We start from the raw sequence: 16,574 nt of genomic DNA on the forward strand, positions 1-16,574 counted from the left end.
AAACCCTGCTCGTTTAGTTGTCAGAGGCGAAACACTATCGGTTTACAGCCCAACATGGTGGCGGCACTCAAACCTATCCGTAATGTACGTTTTGTTGGCGAATCCGCGTCTTGATCTTTCCAGAAAACACGTTTTGCCAAGCTTCATATTTTTAACAATGGAGCCGTAATTCGGTATTGCGGCCTGTCGCAAAGCTATCATAAATGGTTATGTGCCACAGAAATGGGGTGAGTCCTCCTACTCGCCACTGGTCCACTAGAAATGAAGGCAACAGCCCAACACATGGCTGCGACGCGACGGCGAGGTGCAGCAGAGTCAGAATAGGTACAACGGGAGAATACTATAGGGAACGGGTAAGGTAATGGTGGATAAGGCCTATAAACAATCTATAAGCAACCAAAGAAGTCTTCACAACGGTCCATGGAGTTTGCTCAGCCCTCTCGTAGCTTTATAGAAGCTTCGCCAGTTTTTTTTTTGTTACACGCATTAAAGGGACCTTGCAGCGCTTTTAGTAGCCATGGAATGGATTCTATACAGAAGCACAATGTCTCACAAATTCACCGCCCCAAAAATTTTGAGAATCCGTCCAGTGCGAGCGGAGCTACACAATGATTTGCCACACGCTGCAATCGCAATCTCTCTTCACTCGTCTCGACAGAAACGCTGGAAGCTTGCTTGCTTGCTTGCTTGCTTGCTTGCTTGCTTGCTTGCTTGCTTGCTTGCTTGCTTGCTTGCTTGCTTGCTTACATTTCTGTGCTTACCTGCTAAAGGGGATCGGCCAACAAGCCGGCGGTTAGTGTAAGTGAAAAATTGAGGTCGATGCAAAGGGAAAAGAAAAGTGATTAGTTTGTTTCTTTTTTAGGAAAATATAAAAATTTCTGACACAAAAAATTTAAAAAGAAAGAAGAAAAGGTAATAGTTATTCGAATGACTCGAAATTATTCATAATACTTTAATAAGTTAACATAATGATGTGACGATCTATCGCACCAACCTCTAATCAGCCATTGGTCAGCGAATGGGAGAATCAGCCTACATCCCAGGCCTAGTTGTTGATAAGGCTGAGACGTAGTAATTTTGAGCCGGTAGCGTCATTTATCGAGAGATGAGAGAGCAATTTTGAGCTGACTTTAGGAATTTATTTTAAGTTCCAGGCCAAGTGGTGTGCTATAATATTTGGCTGGCATGCGTTAAATTAGCTGTACAATTGGTTTAGGCAGGAAGCTCAAACGTGCAGCCCTTAAGCAGTGTTTGCTGCCCATGTTTTTTCTTGTTAATAATTTTTGTGTACCAGTGTTGTCTCCCTCCCAAGTACTGACCGAGCCCTACCAGTGTGGTGAGTAGCAGCATTTTCCCGAATTCTTTCGTACATTCGTGGCGTAGAAGTTGTATAGCGGATTTGTTATGGTGGGGGAGTCAAAAAGAAGGCCACTGAATGACTGCAGGGAAAGGGAAAAAAAGAAGGACATAGAAAAACAAACAAAGAAATTAACGAAAGCCTTAGGAAGGCATAGATGCGAAGGGACAGGCTTTGAAGAAAGATAGATAAGGAAGAGAGCAAGCATAGAAAGGGATGGGAAAGAGACAAGTGAGAGGGTAAAAACCTAGCCAAGTGAGAACGAGCAATGTGTCCTTTCTTTTCTTCAGAGCCTTATCATACACTTGCGTGGCTTTGTGGGGGTTAAGCTGACTGTCACGCAGAAGGGCTACGTTCTCTTCCGTCTCAACGTCTGTTTTTTATATATAATTTGCATTATTTGTGATCTTTCTCTCACGGACCTTGAGAACCGCGTGCTTAGATTTAGGTGCACGCTAAAGAACCCCAGGTGGTCCAGATTTCCGGAGCCCTCCACTACGACGTCCTTCATAATCATGTTCTCTCAGAGAAAATGTAACGTTTTCTTCGCAGCCAACTCCTCCGACACCAATATGCCAATACCACAGTATCTGTAACCCTGGCTAATTAAACAACGAGTGCTAAAACTGGGTATTAGACTACTTCGGATGCTCAAACTTACCTTTGGAGTTAATTAAACGCAAGGGGTTACGCGGATGTTCGTTCGAATTCCGCGCCTCTTCTACCGTTCTCCTAGGAGGAGAAAATGAAGCGTGCGAATGGAAACATAACGCGAAATGAAATCGAGGAAGACATTAGTTTACAGAATTCAGTAAAACCTAATGTCTTGCTTTTTATGTTCTTGGCTTTCAAGGTTTGGGTGCTCTTCTAGTGTCAAGTCACCCGTTGTCTGAAGCGTACGTTTTCAAACTCGCTTCGGTTTCTCATCAGAGACGATCTTCGCTTTCCTGCCTTTGTTTTGAAGAGCTCCCACGTTGCTTGCTTCAAGGTTTTGTTCTCATTTCTTTAATTAAGTCACAAAAAATAACAACAAAAAATACGCGTAGCACGTTCCTTGCTCTGCTTGTACCTTTCTAGAAGTGAAACCGAAAGTTTCAGGGCCGGCGCAGTTGTGAAACCTGATACACGCATTTTTGTGTGGCCGTATGAAACGAGCTGTCATGTCACACAACAGTGCTTAGGGTTTCCGACTTTGCGCAGATTTAACAAAACTATGACCCTATTGTTGTTCTACTTTCAGGCGACGCAGAGATTCGAGTTTCATTTTGTATTTTCACTTGTACCTGTTGATTTTCTATGGGCAGGTGGCGCCAGCTGCGAGGTGACGTGATGTGCGTTCGTTTGGTGTGTGCGCGCAGTACGTAGCGTACGCACGCAAAAAAAAGCTGCTGTGGCCTCCGCGGCTTCTCCTCGCACCACGTATTCTACGATTTACTTTTTTCCCCTCTCAAAATGTGGGCTGCTCGAACCGCTTCCTCGTTGGCCACGCATGGGGTATCCCAGCTTTATCAGGTACGGTTGATAAGACCTCGTAACCCGCTTTGATCTGTGCGCCAGAGTTCGTGGTTTACGGTTGCGATTTTCACCCCACGCTTCGTACGGAAACACGCGAGCTGCGCAAACGACTCGTGCCTCTGCAATTGGCGAGTACAGGTAAGGATCGTCTTTCGCGGTCCCGTGTCCGCGTTGCATCCCCAGTTGGAAGTGCGCTTGGGGCAACCAGCAGAAACCCGATCACGCTACGTGAGCTGTTGATGTCGGTGCTCGTATGCGGCGCTCGTCAGCATGTTTTTTTTTTATTTTTATTTGATCTGGGCGATGCTTGTTGGTGCACAGTTGTGTCATAGCGCAAAAAGAAAAGAAACTGCACTTTTCTGTTCTGCACGGCTCAGCATGTACACCTGTCATCCTTTTAAGGAGCTTGTAGAGCGCTGAGTTGTGGGTCTGCGATCTCTCTCTCTCTGCGGCACGTGAAGCCATTTCGTTGCACTGTGCGTTTGGTTTCGTTTTAATTGTTCCAGCTCTTCAATGCCGGTGTTGTATTTTGCGCAGCATGTCGAAAGCCGAGAGCCAAAGGGAACACACTCCTAGGTTTCTGACGCCGCCGTCAACGCCAAGGAGGGTCATTGCATATCAAGAAAAGCTGAAGCAAACCTTCAATCCAAGCGTGTTTCTGCAAAATTTCAACTTTCCAATACCGTTTCGACGAAAACCAAAACCAAAGGTAAGCAGCAGCGATACGGATAAGCACGCAAATATTTTGCGGAAAGATTAACACCTGCAAGTTGATGTCACTATCCTGATATGTGATTAACAGCTGGGCATTTCTGTTTTGTTTACATGTCAGCATGTCAATATGAAGATTGTTGGGAACTGCCTGTGGTAGCTGCAAGTGAAATTTAATAGGCTGTTTGTAATTACTTCAATTTATCGATTAATAGCCTCACTATGGCTATGTTTAAGAGTGCATTGAATTGTCTACTGGTGTAAACTGACTGCTCACATTTGAACTGTTGTTTTTCAGCCAAGCGAAGATACAACAGTGTTTCCTACCCCTTACAAGACGCTTTACCATCCGAGGGCTGCGAGGTACCAACCATTCCGCAGGTCGGAGTTCATCGAACTCGCCAACTTTGGTGTGGTTGAAATCGACCCAACTGAGAGCGGTGTGGGGCACGACTTTGAGCCGGTGGTGTTCAAGAATCCGACTTGGTGTGACTTGTGCGGTGACTTTGTGTGGGGAGCCTGCAGTTTACAGCAAGGGCTTCAGTGTCAAAGTGAGAAAACGTTGCGGTTTTTAGCAAGTGACAGTAAAGAGTATGAATTGTATTTGCGCACGGATAGGTATTCGTATCTCTGGCTGATTTTGACCATGCTACGAAATTATTTGCACTGCTGTAGAAGCCTTTCGCCTTCGGAAATGAAGGAAAGATATGCCTGAAACAATTCAGCTGTTCCCAAAACGGGAGAAAGAAAACCACATTACTAAGTTTGCGTCAAATTTGAATCAATGCATTTCAAGCATGCATTGCGACTCAAAGGTGCTCAGAATAGACATGGCTAATGTGCTCCTTGTGCTCAATCATGACCAAACTAGTAAGAACCACCCACTGATGTGAAATTTGCAATTTTTGCAGCAAACATAAATGTTGAGAAATTAAACAACCTATATTTGGAAATGTGGTGGCCGTATAGTAATCTCGAATCTTAATAAGAGCCAGTCAAGACAATATAGCTAAATGCAGCAGTGCTAATTGACTTGAAACACTGTGATTCCTGCACAAAGACTTCTGATATTGAACTTGGTTGCTGGGAAGTCTGTATATGTTTCATTCACAACGCTTTAAAGTACGTTTTGGTAGATTATAAGTAGGGCTGGACATCAACTCAATATGTAAACCTGTACAACTCAAAAGTTTTAATTAGTAATCAATCTTTTAGATTGACTTTTCTACTGTTGCATCTGGACAAACTTTGCAGCAGAAAAAGATCACTATTTAAATTTATAGTGACGCCTTGCAGGAGTGAAATGTAGCGGCGTCGTATTTACACGAATGTCGCAGCAGTAACATATCGTATATCCTAGTGCATCACAGTGAATGTATGTTGTTTACATGTGGGGCGTCCGCTTTCATATTAAACAAGCGGGAAGCTTTGTTTTACAAGTTTGTTTAGCCGGCGAGAAAATCGGAGTGCTTGCCTGCAGCCGTTTTATTTATTCACTCTCTTTCTGTATAATATACCAACGTTTATGTGCCCCACGCAAGTCAACTGGCATGTCTTGATGAGTCCTCTTCTAGTGCATTAATGCAATTAGCCTTCATAGTACATTCACTACAAATGTCATTACTATTTACAGTTCTGGTGGTGAATTTGTAGTGCATACGATTCACTACAAGTGTGATATATGTGATGCGCTACTTATTGATTTAAAGGTGTATATGTACACTAATGCCGCCCAATGTCCAGCTGTAAAAGCAAATACCCAAGCTTGGCATTCAGTTTTGCTTCCGCTAAGTCGAAGTTCACTTCTTATGATCATCTCCTCACTTCATAGAGTGGCCTCATTTTACGTCTCATTCGATCGGCCTTTTTATAGTGCCTTGTGGCATTGTTTACAATCAGATAATTAAAATTTGTAACTGATTTGCATGGTTCGTTTGGGTTGCTGCATTCTAGTTCGAAGCACTCCAAGTCACCTTGACCTTCTAGCTGCTAGCATGACTAAAGGACAAGAGAGAATTGTTTGCCTGACTCCTTGGAATTATTCGGGAAGTACATGTACAATGGATTTTCTCCGTCTTCAATTTACAGAAGGCTGTGCGTCACCCCCAAGCTGTGTTAAAATATAGCAGTAACCAGTGAAAATTTACCTGGAAGATTAAGAAGACCAAAGGTCAACGTGATATTTCTTTCTTTGCTGTTCAGCAAGCAGAGTGGGTGTGTTGTTGCTCCATTCTCAGACTTTGAGACCTCAGTTAATTAACTGCGCTAATGAAAAATTGACTGTGATTGAAGTAACAGAACGAAGTAATGAGGTTGAGAAATACGTTTCCCTAGCTCATAGACAACTTCTTTTCATTTTAACTGTAAGTTATACTCATAGGCATGCACACGAGGGGGACTGGTGAGGTGACTGGTTCCCCTGAATAACTTAATAGGGTGCACAAAGCCTGTCTCACATTTTCACTCAGCCGAACATGTCCTGTCATTGCTTGAACAGCACGATACCGTATTCGAAGAACTGTTTCCCTTCCTATCTTTAATCCCAGAAAGCTAATGACCAACGGCAGTCATTATCAGAAGACTGTTGTCACTACATTTTCATTGTAGAGCATGTTGTCATGTTTTAGATCAATCAACGGGGGCAGGGGGGGGGGGGGGGGCATGGGAGTGAAGACTGAGATTTGCCTCCTCCCCTTCCCCCCTCCCCTTGATGAGAAACCCTGCACACTTCTATGGTTATGCAGAGCACCTTTGTCACTTCATTGTACTGTTTTTCTTCTTTTCAGACTGCAATTTTACTTGCCACCTAAGGTGTCGAAGTTTTGTCGCATTAGACTGCAAAGGCCAGGGGGAAATGGAAACGAGCGACCTAAGCGAGCAGAAGCAAGACGAGAGAAAGGAAGGAAATGTGAGTTTTATTACTTCAATGCCCTTGGTGTCTTCCTAACTGCAGGTTGTATTAGGGTAGGGCAACAGGGGTGATTAGAAGTGCATTATCTCTCTGTAAAAGCAATAAAAGGAAAGTGCTGTTTGTTTATAAGTAGGTATTCAATGTAAACACTGTGAATAATCGCCAGTGCACATTATACCATTGCACAAGAAACTGCTCAGCCTTCTTTTGAAGCTCTAAGGCCTGTCCACTGGAGTTGTGAGTGCTGTCAGATGTACCTTTTGCTCAACTGCTCAACACCTGTACTAATTTTGTTTCTGTTCTGATGCCACGAGATAAAAATATGTTAATATTTCTAAAAATGATAACGCTACTGTTTTTAAAATTGTTGGTGACCTGATGCTCGGCTTCATTTTGATGAGTACCTGCATTATCTTAGTATAGTAAAATCTTGCTAAACAGAACCTGAAGGGACCAAGAAAGTGTGTTCTATTCAAAAGAAATTTCGTTTACTCAAAGTTGAGCAGGATTGCAGAATATATGCCCAAATTCGATCATATAAGAGGCAGCTATTCCATTTAGGCTGCTATTTTCTTTTAGATACTTTTATTTACTAAGATTCTACTTTGTTTGCAAGGCCTTGGACATATATGAGAGGGACAGTTGCCTTTGATGCAGAAGTAAACATGAAGGGCAAATGACACAGATGTTGGCATAACATCAGATTTTCAGAACAAGCCAGTTACGCGGTTGAGTACTGTGTTAGTACGCTTGATGTTTGCTAAGGAAGGAAACAAAAGGCTAGCCTGAAGAGCACTGTAAGTGGCCCTTTCTTGCAAGCGTTAAATCGCATGAGCTGCTAATAATGTGGGTTGGCATGGGTAGTGCACATCATAGTCTGCACCGTAACAATTACTAAGCAAAGCTTGAAATTTCAAATGGTCAACAAACTTTCCAACATTTGTTGTGCCTATACTCCGTCATGTCTATTGTGCTGCTGTTCTGTAAACATTGTGCATTCAGAGTTTTGTCATAATGAAGATGTAGTCGTGCAGTGCCTTGCTTTGAAAATACTTTTGGCAGGAGACAATTTATTTGTTGATCACTTACACATATTGTCTTGTGCATCCTGTGAAACATTAGTAAATGCTTTCTTTCAAAGTGACCTTCAGCCTTACTAAAGTGTTCACGAGATGATTCGTTGCCTCAAGGATGTTGGTGTACTTTTCTATCGGTAGTATGTATTCCCTAATTTAGTAGCTAGCGTCATAGGCTTTAGCTGGCTAACCAAGCTTATTGATTCACTATCAGTGTTCAAGGCTGATCATGGATGAAGCACTAATTTGCTACTTGAAACAAAAATGCTTGATCAGTCTAGTATGTGAACCAATTATTGCGTCACATTGTATGAATGAGTCTTATGTAAAGCTTTTGGTATATGCTGAATGGGCTTCAGTACTATAGCATTTGCAATCTCATGTTGCATAAAAAGTGGGGTGGCAGTCTTTTACAAATAAATACTGGTTGGTTTATCCAACGTACGGACACTGACAACTAGACTGCTGGGTGGAGATGTGAGGCTACAGAGGCTGCGCACACTGGCAACGCAAACAGTGCAAGAAAAAGACCTTGTAGTAGTGCTCAAACTTGTCACATTTATGATTATTACAAACTTCGTCATGCATTGTATGTCCCATAGCAGTGAGCTTTTTAACTGTTTTACTAATGAATGGGAATATTAACTACTTGCTTTAAACAGGGTCGTATATCACCATTGTTTCTTGAGGACTTGCCTAGAGACGAGCTAATGTCACGAATTCAGTCCTACAACCTACAAGAACCAGGGCTTGACATGGTTTTGGTAAGCTACTGCATTTATTTTGTACTTCCCGGCTTTGCTTATTACCCCCTGATTATTTTAGCAGCAAGAGGAATTAACGACATATTGTAGACGTTGCCAAAATGAATGTTCACTGAAAGCCAGAGGTTAGTTGTTAGTAAAGTGATTAAAATTGTACGACCGCCCAATTGTAGGCATTTTCTATTTCTGCAATAATCACTACCTTTCCCTTTGACATGGCATCAAATCAACATAAAAGTAGAATTTGCTGAAGTAATTTTTTTTCTATGGAAAGTACTATATCAGTGGACTTAATATATACTGTAATGATCTGTATGCATAGGGTATACTTTAGGCATTTCTTGTAAAGCTCTGGCAGAGTGCTTAGTTATGAGCACTATATTAAAAGGTCGCATTCAAGGTTCTGTAACAAATCTTATAGTAGCACTAATAGTTTACTGAATGTGACCAATCGCAGCTGTGACTAAAACTGTTCTGTCAATGCCATGATAGTACATAACTGTACACGCACATGAAAAGTCCGCCTTTTTGTTGAGTACAAACTGCCCAGTTCTGTAGCTTGCAAATTCTTTCTATTTCCCTCGAATGCAGCAAGAAGACGGGTCGGTACGAGGTTTCGTGAGAGTGCGCATGAACCTGATGCGTCCCATCAACGTTGTCGCCGGTACAAGACCTCCGTCCATTTACAACATCCTCAAGGATGAAGACAGTGATAGAAAAACGCTTACTTCCTTCTACCTGCCCAGGGACACTATAAAGGCTCTTCACATTACGAGGTAAGCGGGAAGTCTTCTTATGGTAGCATGAAGCTTTGCATCAACATAAGAGTAGAGAAAGCCCCAGTCATGATAGTTTCTGCTGGTACTGTTCTTCAGCATAGTTAAAAGACTCTTCAGCATAAGTTAAGCGAGTCTATTTTTATTGTAGTCCACACAAAATAGTTTCACGATTCCTCAGCTCCCTTAAAAGTGTGGAGATCTGTACATTTAGCTGCCCAAGAAAAGCCGCATTGTGTGCCCACTGTTAGAATGCACAGCAGTTTCTTTAGCAGGTGTGGGATAGAACAAAGTCCACCGAAAGTGAGCGAGAAAACAGACGGGTATGAGGCGTGAAGATCTACGTAAAACAAATTTGCCTGCTAACTGATTTATAGCTGACTGAGCAGTGATAATCGGAACTTTCATTGTGAAATATGGCAAGTTGCTATGGGTCCCTGAGCATGATGTCATGGAGAGATAACAGCATTTAGGGATGCTGTTGTCTGGGTCACTCTCCAATATTAGCAGAGAACTCGGTATTCTGTTTATGAGTATACATGTTCTCATTGAGTGCTTTTGTTACACCTAGATCTGATACAGTGAAACCTCGTTAAACCTTACCCGCGTAAACAGTAGTTTTGTTTTAAAAGTAGTGAAGTCAAATTCCCGACCCGGCGGCCATTGAACATAATGCATTTTGTATCCGCGTAAGCCGTACCAGCTTATCGCGTATACCGTATTTACTCGATTCTACCGCGCCCTCGATTGTAACGCGCACCCATTTCCACCGTGAAAAAAAAAAAAAAAAAAACGTAAGACATCGATTGCAATGCGCACCCATTTTTCTCGCTGGCCCGCACGATCACACCACTCGAAAAAACGACTCCTTTCGGGAGCGTCTTCCATTTAAATATGAGGTACAGGCGAAGCTTGTGCCCATCTGACGTGTAACAGAGCATTGCCGTCACTGTAGTTTTACCGTGGATTAATGTCAGCACGCGAACTTGCTTCGCCCCCTTCTCGGTGGTTGTGGTGCCAGGCATGTCGAAGTAAAGAGGCGTCTGATCGGCATTCCCGATTTGCCCAAGCAGGTAGCCGTTGTTGCGCCGCAAGTTTAGGACGAACCTCTGAAAACTGTGAAGCTTTTCATCGTACTCCTCCGCAAAACTTTTCGCATGTGCATGTTCCCCTTCGGAGGGAAAAGCGTTTCCTCTTCATAAAGTTAGTTAGCCAGCATCTGCTCGCTTTAAACTGGCTCCACATTAGACCTTTTTCTAAGACTAATTGCATAGCCCGCACTTGGAGCAGTTCTGTCGTCACGGGCCGCTGTGCCGCTCGCTGCTCAAGCACATACTCGCCGAGCAGCTCTTTAATTTGCGGAAACCGACCCTGCTGTGGTCCACTGAAGCCTTTGTGTGAGCTTTGCTGTCGACATTTTTCTGCTTTTGTTTCCGCCGGTCCCGCACGCACGTTTTGGGAACTCCGAACGACCGCGATGCGGCCCGATTTCCGTCCGTTTCCGCACACGCGATGGCTTTTCTTTTAAAAGCGGCATCGTGGTGCACTCGAGTTTTTGGAGTCGGCCCTTCCACGCCGTCGATGCTAATGCACTACTAGATGACGGACTCCTCAGCACACGTACGAAGTGCCGCACATGGGAAACACATAGGCAGAAATGGCCGATGCGGCGCCATGCCGACGAACGTAGGGGGCGGCCATTTTGTATTTGCCGATGGCAATAGATTGAACGTATTTTTTTTGTTCGTACTCGATTCTAACGCGCATGCGATTTATGAACTCGCTTAACCGGAAAAAAGGTGTGTGTTAGATTCGAGTAATTACGGTATATTGGTTAATAAGTAGTTTTTCCAATTTTCGTTGCGCACTCGCCACGGCATGTCGTGCCCCACTGGGCGTCTCGACAGAACAGCAAGCCACAGAGATCGAAACACGCCTCGCTTGTTTGTGTTGATGATGATGGCGGCTGTGTTGGTGAGCGCCATCTCTTGGATTTTTCTGCAACAAGAAGCACTCGGCCGGCTAGGCTTCTGGTGTTGTCCACGCAATGGCGCTTTGCACAAACATGCAAATTAGAGGAAAGTGTACTGGGCTTCAACCTCTCTTTCGTCAAACAAGGAAAACTCATTGAACAGGCACTACCAGCATTGATGTACGCAGATGATATAGTGCTAATGGCCGACAACAAGGAAGATTTGCAGGGATTGGTGGACATTTGCGCTAATGAGGGAGATAGGTTAGATTTCAGATTCAGTAAGGAAAAATCAGCAGTCATGATTTTCAATGACAACGAAGGTAGTGAGCTTAGAATACAGGAGGTCACGCTAGAGATAAATACAAATATCTGGGCATATGGATAAGTGATGGGGCCGAGTACCTAAGGGAACACGAAATATATGTGTCGACTAAAGGTAACAGGAATGCAGCGGTAATGAAAAACAGGGCACTGTGGAATTACAATAGGTATGATGTTGTGAGAGGAATATGGAAAGGGGTCATGGTTCCTGGTCTGATGTTTGGCAATGCGGTCTTGTGCATGAGATCAGAAGTTCAAGCAAGATTAGAAATCAAGCAACGTGGAATAGGTAAGCTTGCCTTAGGAGCTCACGGGAATACACCAAATCAGGGAGTACAAGGTGATATGGGATGGACATCATTTGAGGGCAGGGAATCTAGCAGCAAGATAAAATTTGAAAAGCGATTGAGAGAAAGGGGGAAGGAGCATTGGGCTAGGAAGGTATTCAGCTACGTGTACGTGAAGAATGTCGATACAAAGTGGTGGAAGCGAACCAGAAAATTGACTGGTAAATACTTGGAAAACAGCAGGGGGCCAAACCAAAAAGAATTATCGGTTAAGAAAAAGGTGAAGGAAGCTGAGACCTATATGTGGAGAATTGGCATGATTAAGAAGTCCGCACTAGAGATCTATCGAACTTTTAAGCAGGAAATTGCCAAGGAAAGGATCTTTGATAATACTCGGGGTGGTTCTCTACTGTTTGAGGCCAGGAGGGGAGTATTGCGAACCAAGACATATCGGGCCAAATACGAAGGGGTAGACACGGTGTGCAGTGCGTGTGGAGAGGAAGAGGAAACTTCCGAACACTTGATAATGTTCTGTAAAGGGCTTCACCCTGTAGTTCAACATGATGGCGCAGAGTTTTTCAAAGCACTGGGGTTTAGGGACAGTGAGGGCAAAATAGACTTTAAGCGGGTAGAATTAACTAGAAGAAGGTTATCTGATTAGTGGCTAAGGTCAAGGCACGAGTGAAAATTAAACCCTTCACTGCAAAGTACGAATCCTCAACCTCACTATTTAAGGGAAAAAAAAATAAATATAGTTTTTGGTTCATTAAGCATTACGGCTTGGTGGCGCTAGCCACCGCCCGATCTAAGGGTACAGCTATATCCAAGCATCCATTCATTCAAACACGGTGTGCGCTTGCTTTGCTTTCTTTGTTCCTTTGGCACCGTGCATAGGTGTTCTCTGTTGATCCGTGCCGTACAGCTCTCACGTCGTTTTTCACGTGTTGTGTATGTGTGCTTGTGCTGCTTCGTACTTGCGTCATGCCGAAGCTGGGACAAAAACATCGAGTGCTGAAAATAGAGGAGAAATCGCACATAATTCGTACTCTTGAAAGCGGCATGAATAAATCAGCACTGGCACGCGAAAAGGACCTGCCGTTAACCACGGTGTATGGAATTTGGAATTCCAGAGAGAAGTTGCTAGGCAGTGCTTCTGCAACTGCGAAAAGGTGCCGGCTACGCGGTTCGACGTTTTCGGATGTAGAGGAGGCACTGGTGAAGTGGCTAAAAGCTGCACGGCCAAAAAATCTGCCTATCAGCAGACCCCTGCTCGTGGAGAAGGCCCTGGTTTTTGCCTCGCAGTTCAACCATGACAACTTCGTGTGCAGCAATGGCTGGCTGGCCAGATTTAAGGCGAGGCACGGCATTACCACGAGGATTGTTTCGGGAGAAGGTGCTGCTGCTGACGTGGATGGTGTGGAGCAGTGGCAAAATGGTCAGCTGAAGAATATCTTGGAAGACTATGCACCTGATGACATCTTTAATATGGATGAATCGGCGCTATTCCTTAAGCTGCTACCAGACAAAACGCTCGCATTGAAAGGCGAAACGTGCACCGGTGGCAAGCATGCAAAAGACAGAATATCAGTGGCGTTTTGCGTAAACATGACTGGAACTGACAAAACTCCGCTCCTCGTGATTAGAAAGTTGGCGACGCCTAGATGTTTCAAAGGTGCCCGGTTGCCATCAGGGGTCATCTATCGCAGCAACACCAAAGCGTGGATGACGGCAAAACTCTTTGAGGAGTACGTGCGCCTCATCGATCGTCGTTTTGCGGCTAAGAACAGAAGAGTTATTCTTTTAGATAACGCTTCGGCGCATGTCGCCCGGGACAACCTGACGGCTGTGAAGTTGGCGTTTCTGCCACCAAACACAGCAGCGATTGCCCAGCCCTTGGACCAAGACATCATTCGAGCTGTAAAACAGCTCTACAAGAAGAATCTGCTGCGCAGATTTCTTCTCGTCATAAAATGTGGCAAATTATTCTCCATCGACCTGATTGGAGCGATTCACCTGCTCGAATACTCGTGGTGGCAGGTTGAAGCAACGACAGTTCAAAATTGCTTCAAGCGTGCTTCAGTGTGTGTGCGAGGCACGCAGATGATGCCAGTGAAACCATCGGCCAAACTTCGGACATCGTAGACGAAGCTTGCAAAACTCTGCTAGCTGAAGTGCTGGAGCGGCAGGGCATTACGGAAGGCATTTCCTTTCCCGACTTCAGAGACGCAGATAGCGATGTGCAGACATCTACGGACATGTCCGACGAAGCCATTGTTGCCTCGGTTGTCGAAGTGTCGCCAAATGATAGTGATGAGGACGACATGGAAAGCGACAACACAGGTGATCCAGGTCCGACAGTGGCTGAAGCTGCGCATTGTGTCAGCATCATGTGGGTATTTGCCGAGAAGAGGGGGCTGGCCGAAAAGCTGGCTCACAGCATAAGTGAGTTTGAGGCCGCTGTCGTTGCTGCTAGGCTGCTGCGTCGTGAAATGAAGATTACAGACTTTGTCACGCGAAGTTAATAAATTACTGCACGTTTTTTGTTCTTTCATCGCACTCCCTGAAGGGTTTTTTTTTTTTGACAGGTAAATGAGCGACCTGACGCTATTTTGGTTAAGCAGTACTACCGTTTAGTACGTACTTTTTCTGAGCTCCGGCCAACTACGATTTAACGAGGTTTCACTGTACAATAAAAAGAATGATTGCATCCTGCTAATTCGTCGCCCCGCCGCGGTGGTCTAGTGGCTAAGGTACTCGGCTGCTGACCCGCAGGTCGCGGGTTCGATTCCCGGCTGCGGCGGCTGCATTTCCGATGGAGGCGGAAATGTTGTAGGCCCGTGTGCTCAGATTTGGGCGCACGTTAAAGAACCCCAGGTGGTCAAAATTTCCGGAGCCCTCCACTACGGCGTCTCTCATAATCATACAGTGGTTTTGGGACGTTAAACCCCACAAATCAATCAAATCAATCAGCATCCTGCTAATTCGTGCTTACTGTGATAGGAAGTCATGTGTGCAGTATATGGAGCACTCTGTCTATCTTATGGAGCTGTGCTCTCCTTGCTTGTTTTCAGAAGGTGCTTGGTGAAGTTTCAACCTCAAACAACAGCTCACCATGAATTAAACTGTATTTAGAAAGTTAAAATGCATTTTCAAAATAGATGATAAATCGAAAAATGATTTTGCACATTATGACCTGTCGCAAAACCATAGCCATTTGTTTTCTTTCTCTTGTCTGTTTGCACCAATTATCTTCCTCTAAGGCTAAAACCATGTTCCTGTCGTTCACGTCAGCTTGCTTGTGAGAACCATTTTCTCCGTTGATGCGATAGCAAGCTGTCAACAGAATAATTTTTCATTAGACATAGGAAAAATATCCAAGCATTTTGGCCTGCGCTGACATAGCTTGGTTATAGTAACTAGATGACAGTACACTTCAGTGCACTGTTTTTATGCGTTATTTTACAAGCCAAGCTAGTAGCAACAAGTTTACGTATGGGCTAGTGTAGTTACAGCAGAGCCATATCAAATGTCATCATGTGTGAGACTTGCTTTGCTTCGTTTATGGAGCAAAGTCTTAGCATAAGCAATTCGTGATACTCGTGCAGTCACTTAACTTTTTTCTTGCCTCACTTATTCAACATTCTGACCAAGAAAATCGCAGCGTCCCTTATGCATGCACATAAGATGACTCGAAGGCGAAAGCCAATTTTTTTTCACTAGGTTTATATTGATCCTGCCACACCACCATCCAAAAGCTTTGTGGATCTGGCATGGTTTTGCACTGCCCCTGTGAATGGCCCACCTGTGACTAAGCTGAGATTTCATGTATTGACAGCATGACGTGACGCTACTCCAAAATTTGTAGCATTATGATGACGTCATATGGCGACATAATTATGTGATGATTACATTTTGGATCACTTCCGTTGTCACCAACGCCGCAGGAGACCATCACTGATGACATGGCACGCTGGCAGTCAATTTTCATGTTTTTTATGAGGCATCTAAGGATAGAGTTTCATACATAATACCTAGAGGGGAATCTGGCGCTAGTGTCTACACGGGCGCCTTCTGTGGCACTTGTAACCCCATGGGAATTATGGGAAGTACAGGCTTTGGATCCGCTTTGGATTGATTACATTCTTGAAATTTGCGACGCTTCTTTTCCAAGTGTAAAACAAAGTGATATGAACTTATGTTTAATTGAAACTTGCTTTATTTATTTGTATGCAAACTTTATTGCTAAAAGTTTTTGTGACAATGGGGCAAAAGTGATACCTGGGCAAATTTAACCATCAGGGTATGCATTGCTCTGCCATTGCATTCCAGATTCGGCATCAATATTTTAAGAATTATTTTATTACAGCGCTTGAAAACAAGCCTGCTTGTTTTTCTCTGGAAAGTACGCATTATCTATTTATATAAATAACAAAACAGTAATAAGTGAGAAAAACTTAACGTTTACTTTTCTGCGATGTTAGGTGCGTTTGTCCAAGTGGTCTGCCCCCAACGCATCTCTGGTTTGTTGTGAAGTCAAGTCAGCGTAGCATGACGGTGCATCTACTTAGCTTCGCCATTGTTTTGAAGTTGATTTAAAACGAGTTTAGGCAAGACGCGCTCATGAAAAAACATGAACTCGACGCAATATTCTGCACTGGCATGAGAGGCTACATCTCTGCGCAGCTGTGCGGGGACAACGCTTCGTTAAACTGTCAAATATGACTCGTAAAGCTTCAACGTTGCCGAAAATTTCAGACATAAGTGGTCTTAAGCCTCTACAAACAACATAGGGACTGCTTCAGACTTTTTCACCTCAGCCTACTACCCGCGTTGCATGAAGAACGAAACTAAAACTGTAGAAAAAAGTCTGTAGACAGTTTG

General features: G+C 44.0%; 1 protein-coding gene across 2 annotated transcripts in view; it reads left to right on the forward strand.

Moving 5' to 3' along the window:
- The first annotated feature begins 2,658 nt into the window (after nt 1-2,658).
- LOC119174653 (ras association domain-containing protein 1) overlaps nt 2,659-16,574 on the forward strand; it is a 31,616-nt gene continuing 17,700 nt past the window's right edge. Inside the window, exons 1-6 of one of the 2 annotated variants that reach the window (XM_037425645.2) lie at nt 2,659-2,869; nt 3,410-3,581; nt 3,882-4,134; nt 6,370-6,491; nt 8,233-8,334; nt 8,926-9,110. In XM_037425645.2, coding sequence (XP_037281542.2) covers nt 2,847-2,869; nt 3,410-3,581; nt 3,882-4,134; nt 6,370-6,491; nt 8,233-8,334; nt 8,926-9,110 — 857 coding nt within the window. In that variant the 5' untranslated portion in view covers nt 2,659-2,846. The other variant, XM_037425646.2, reaches the window with a different exon arrangement.

The sequence above is a fragment of the Rhipicephalus microplus genome, chromosome 5 (genome assembly GCF_043290135.1).
Source record: "Rhipicephalus microplus isolate Deutch F79 chromosome 5, USDA_Rmic, whole genome shotgun sequence".
Classification (NCBI taxonomy): domain Eukaryota; kingdom Metazoa; phylum Arthropoda; class Arachnida; order Ixodida; family Ixodidae; genus Rhipicephalus; species Rhipicephalus microplus.